The sequence below is a fragment of the Brachionichthys hirsutus genome, chromosome 20, assembly GCF_040956055.1.
Source record: "Brachionichthys hirsutus isolate HB-005 chromosome 20, CSIRO-AGI_Bhir_v1, whole genome shotgun sequence".
NCBI classification, from domain to species: Eukaryota; Metazoa; Chordata; class Actinopteri; order Lophiiformes; family Brachionichthyidae; genus Brachionichthys; species Brachionichthys hirsutus.
In genome coordinates, this window is record NC_090916.1 from 6,387,629 (window position 1) to 6,392,721 (window position 5,093).

General features: G+C 55.2%; 1 protein-coding gene across 1 annotated transcript; it reads left to right on the plus strand.

The window, feature by feature from the left end:
* Positions 1-250: 250 nt before the first annotated feature.
* Positions 251-4,477, plus strand: mcm3 (minichromosome maintenance complex component 3). Its single transcript, XM_068753674.1, has 17 exons — positions 251-325; positions 412-524; positions 831-1,039; positions 1,149-1,279; positions 1,358-1,596; positions 1,678-1,786; positions 1,882-2,035; positions 2,130-2,261; positions 2,351-2,559; positions 2,633-2,807; positions 2,904-3,030; positions 3,129-3,279; positions 3,396-3,536; positions 3,641-3,747; positions 3,867-3,946; positions 4,099-4,204; positions 4,279-4,477. The coding sequence occupies exons 1-17, from the start codon at positions 251-253 to the stop codon at positions 4,475-4,477; spliced, it is 2,457 nt and encodes an 818-aa protein (XP_068609775.1).
* Positions 4,478-5,093: the final 616 nt, after the last annotated feature.

Below are 5,093 nucleotides of genomic sequence, written 5' to 3' on the forward strand. Positions count from 1 at the left end.
TGCAAGTTTATTCCTGGACCTTTTTCGCGCCGAGTTCTTAGAAGGGGCGGGTCATGCGCTGTCACAACGGGTTCTATTGGACGGTTGTGACGTCCTCCCTGAGTTGACCAATTACCGCTTACGCCGTACTTGTATCCGGCACGTTGTGGCGCGAATCTTCTGCAGCTGTAGTCGGTTGACGGCGGTGCTGCGAACACCGACTCTGTTCGACATTTAAATACTTTTAAGGTCGAGAAACAAACGATTAAAAATGGCAACCGACGTCGTGGATGACCAGGAGATGAGAGAAGCCCAGAGAGACTACCTGGACTTCTTGGACGACGACGTAAGTCAAAGACTTTCTCGTTTTTGTTGCGGCAATAATAAACGAGAAGCCACGCGGGGCACCGATAATCTGCCCGTTTCCCGCAGCAAGATCAGGGGATCTATCAGAGCAAAGTCCGGGACATGATCAGCGAGAATAAGGCTCGGCTCATCGTCAATATCAACGACCTGAGGAGACGCAACGACGCCCGGGCTTCCAGGTAAGGAATTAATAACTGTCAAAATGTCGAGTAAGTATATTTTTTTGTGTGTTTTTTATTTTACGGTTGAACTTCCAATTTTTTTTAAACCATTAATTTCACGGTGGAAGCCTTTTTCCCCTTCTCCATTCATAAATTGAACAGCTTCTATTTTAGCTGAAACTAGCTAAAGTATAATTTAAGCGGGGAGATACAGGGCTTTGATCACAATAACAATGAAGTAATCTTGTCGTGGGGTGGGGGGGGGGGCTGAATACCCCCCCCCACCCCCTCCCTTTTCATAATAACATTTCTTACCTGTGCCAGACTGATGAACAACGCCTTCGAGGAGCTGCTGGCGTTCCAGCGAGCTCTGAAAGACCTGGTGGCGTCGGTGGACGCCACCTACGCCAAGCAGTTCGAGGAGTTCTACGTCGGCCTGGAGGGCAGCTTTGGCTCCAAGCACGTCACCCCCCGGACCCTGACCTCCCGCCTGCTGGGCAGCATGGTGTGCGTGGAAGGCATCATCACAAAGTGTGAGTTTGACCGACGCCCGTCTCCTCGGTTGGGATTTCGTAAAAAAAGGACGTGAGCTTTCTTTTCCGACGCGGCCGCTTTGACGCTTCGCTTCTGGGTCTTCTTCAGGTTCTCTGGTGCGTCCCAAAGTGGTGCGCAGCGTCCACTACTGCCCAGCCACCAAGAAAACCATGGAGAGGAAATACACTGACATGACCTCGCTGGATGCCTTTCCCTCCAGCGCCATCTACCCCACCAAGGTCACGAGAGGCGTTCAGGAGTTTTCACGATTTGAAGATACTTGCTCGTAAAACCGTCGTCGGTTTGTCGCTCGACAGGACGAGGAGAACAACCCCCTGGAGACGGAGTTCGGTCTCTCCGTCTACAAGGACCACCAGACCATCACGGTGCAGGAGATGCCAGAGAAGGCCCCCGCCGGCCAGCTGCCCCGGTCCGTGGACATCGTCCTGGACAACGACCTGGTGGACACGGTGAAACCCGGAGACCGAGTCCAGGTCATCGGGACGTACCGGTGCCTGCCAGGGAAGAAGGGCGGATTCACTTCTGGTACCTTCAGGTGAGGGAAGCTGAGGTCGCTGCTGGAGCTGCTGGTTGTTGATTGTTAGTAATCCCCCCCCCCCCCCCCTTTTCTAATCAGGACCATCATGATTGCCTGCCAAGTCAAGCAAATGTGCGAGGACGCGGCTCCCTGTTTCACGGCGGACGACGTGGGCAAAATCAGGAAGTTCAGTCGCGTTCGTTCCAAAGTGAGGCTCCGATCTCTGCGCCATCGGGCGTTTTAAAACGTTGCACGCTCGCAAGCAGAAGGCCGACTCTCCGCCCCCTTCCTGTCGTTCCACAGGACGTGTTCGATCAGCTGGCCCGCTCCCTGGCGCCGAGCATCCACGGCCACGAGTATATCAAGAAGGCCATCCTTTGCATGCTGCTGGGCGGCGTGGAGAAGGTGCTGGAAAACGGATCGCGCATCAGAGGAGACATCAACGTTCTGCTCATCGGTACTACAGGGTCTCCTTTTTCCTGTGTTTTTTATTTATGCGGTCGGGGAGATGGGTCGATGATAATCTGACCTGTCGCCGCTTCTTTTTCCAGGCGATCCTTCGGTGGCGAAGTCCCAGCTGCTGCGGTACGTACTGCACACGGCGCCCAGGGCCATCCCCACCACGGGGCGGGGCTCCTCTGGCGTGGGTCTGACTGCCGCCGTGACCACCGATCAGGAGACCGGTAGGGACGCCGCGACGCTGTCGGGTGTTGCGCGGCTGGAGCCTCCACGGTCATTTCATCTTCTGCCCCCCCCCCTCTCCCTTTTGAAGGCGAGCGCCGGCTGGAGGCGGGCGCCATGGTGCTGGCCGACCGCGGCGTGGTGTGCATCGACGAGTTCGACAAGATGTCTGACATGGACCGCACGGCCATCCACGAGGTGATGGAGCAGGGCCGCGTCACCATCGCCAAGGCGGGCATCCACGCCCGTCTCAACGCCCGCTGCTCCGTGCTGGCGGCGGCCAACCCCGTCTACGGCAGGGTGAGCGGCCGGCCGACGGATCCGACTGAACGGCGTGATTGAGAGCGTCCCTAAGAGCTGCTCTCCTTCGCAGTACGATCAGTATAAAACGCCCATGGAGAACATCGGCCTGCAGGACTCCCTGCTGTCTCGCTTCGACCTGCTCTTCATCGTGCTGGATCAGATGGACGCCGAGCAGGACCGCGAGATCTCCGACCACGTGCTGAGGATGCACCGCTATCGTGACCCCCGCGAGCAGGAGGGAGCAGGTGCGGCCCCGCCGGGGACGACCGCTTCCCGACGCGGATTGTTTCACGCGCGTCTGAAACTCGCGCTTCCTTTTTGGTCTGTTGTTTTTTTTTAAGCCATGCCTCTGGGAGGAACCGTGGACGTCCTGACCACGGAGGACCCGGATGCCATGGCGGAGCAGCAAGAGGAGCTGCAGATCTACGAGAAGCACAACAACCTCCTCCACGGAAGCAGGAGAAAGAAGTACGGGCGCGGCGTCTGCTCTCCTAGCATCAGAGAAAAAGCTTTTTTTTTTAGCTCGCGTGCTTTTTGAATAATCGCGCCTCTAAACGTGGCCTCAGGGATAAGGTTGTGAGCAAGGAGTTCATGAGGAAGTACATCCGCGTGGCCAAGGTGGTGACTCCCGTGTTGACGGAGGAGGCGGCCAATCACATCGCAGAAGAGTACTCGAGGCTGAGGAGCCAGGAGCAGATGAGCGCTGACATCGCCAGGGTGAGCAGGAGGGCGCCCTTTGATGTTCCTTTCATATCGGCGACATGGAATTCAGCCGTCGTCTATCCAGTCGTTTCGTCGTGACCTCCACCTGACCCCCCCCCCCCTCCCCTCAGACCTCCCCAGTGACGGCCCGTACCCTGGAGACCCTGATCCGTCTGTCCACGGCTCACGCCAAGGCCAGGATGAGCAAGGCCGTGGAGCTGGAGGACTCGGAGGTGGCCGTGGAGCTCGTCCAGTTCGCCTACTTCAAAAAGGTCTCCTGAGGGATGTGGTGGTGGCGGTGATGATGATGATGATGATGATGATGAAGCAAAGAGAGTCGTACTGTAACACGAGGTGTGTGCGCCGTGCTCTGCAGGTTCTGGAGAAAGGGAAGAAACGTGCGAAGCGGGACCGAGACTCCGAATCTGAGGAGGAAGAGGAGGCGGAGGTATCCACTCAGAGTTCACAGAGAACTTCAAAGAGGTACGCACACACACGCACACACACACACACACACATTCTACCTTCACACTTCCATTAGAAAGGAATGAACGTCTGCGGCACCTTGTTGTATTCCTGAGGCTGACCTTTGTGTCCTGCAGGGGGCGCAGTGGCTCCCAGGGCAGCGAGGGCGTCTCTAAAAGCCCGTACGACTTCACTGAGGAGCAAGACGTCCCTGAGAGTAAGCGTCCCACACACCACCACAAATTTAGATTCCACGGTAACGGTTAACCCCCATGACATAACGGCCTGACATCCCGTGTTAATAGCGTGTATATTAAGCGTTTCGGGCATTGTGGGTAATTGAGTTCTCACACGGGTGTCTCCTTTTAGTCCAAGCTGGCACCCCGAAAGCAGCCAGACCGCAGCAGCTGCAGGAGGATGAGGATGAGGAGGAGGCCACGGCCCAGGCTGAAGATGCAGCCCTCTCCGCAGCGAGGTGGGTGAAGCGGCTTTTTACGTGAGCAGGCTCAAAGGGATCCTCGCCATCATCCACGCCTCTGCTCGTTCCAGGCTGAAGGAGTTCAAGTCGTCCCTGTTCGAGGTGTTCCAGTCTGCTCACGCCCAGTCGGTGAAGATGAAGAGCCTGATGGACGACGTCAACAAGGCTCGCGAGGACCGCTTCACAGAGGCCGAAGTGCGATCGGCTCTGGCTCGCATGCAGGACGACAACCAGATCATGGTGGCCGACGACATCATCTTCCTCATCTGATGGCGTTCACGACACGGACTCTGATGCCGCTGCCTTTCATCTGGATTTGTGTCTGAGCTGCAGCTCCAACACCAGGTGTCTGAAAATTGGGTTTTCTTTCGCTTTTGGATTTTGGATCCACTTTAATGTAAGCCGGTGTAAAAACCCTGGAATTTGTGTTGGGCAGCGGCGACGACGCCTTCCGACGCCCTCGGGGTGCGTCGGGACTTCCTGCGACACTCATTGTGAAGCAGCTTTACCAACACTTAAGTTTAGGTGTGTGTATATAAGTGAGGTTTTGAAGTGGTTGCGTATTAATAAGTAGAATGTTCCTTTTTGTTTTGGTAAGTAAACCTACTCTGCTACAGCATGTGTGTGCGTGTCCTTCCTTCACATCACGCCATGCAGGCCTGTTGTCGCGTTGCAGGTAACCAATGTGTGTTAAGTTTCCTTTCTTTATTATTCGGAACCTTAAACCTCTTCCTGCCTCACCCAAACCGAACCTCCTGTCAACCTTTTAAACCGTTTAAATATTCAAATATAATTAATGCAGTAGTGTGAGACATGTTACTCGAACTTAATTACTTACTGTATTTATAAAACTATATATATATAATTTTCTTTTTTGCCCCTTCCA

Coding starts and splice junctions, on each gene's coding strand:
- mcm3 (XM_068753674.1), top strand. CDS start 251: ATGGCAACCGACGTCGTGGATGACCAGGAGATGAGAGAAGCCCAGAGA. Junction 1,040..1,148: donor GGAAGGCATCATCACAAAGT/GTGAGTTTGACC, acceptor GGTCTTCTTCAG/GTTCTCTGGTGCGTCCCAAA. Junction 2,560..2,632: donor CCAACCCCGTCTACGGCAGG/GTGAGCGGCCGG, acceptor TCTCCTTCGCAG/TACGATCAGTATAAAACGCC.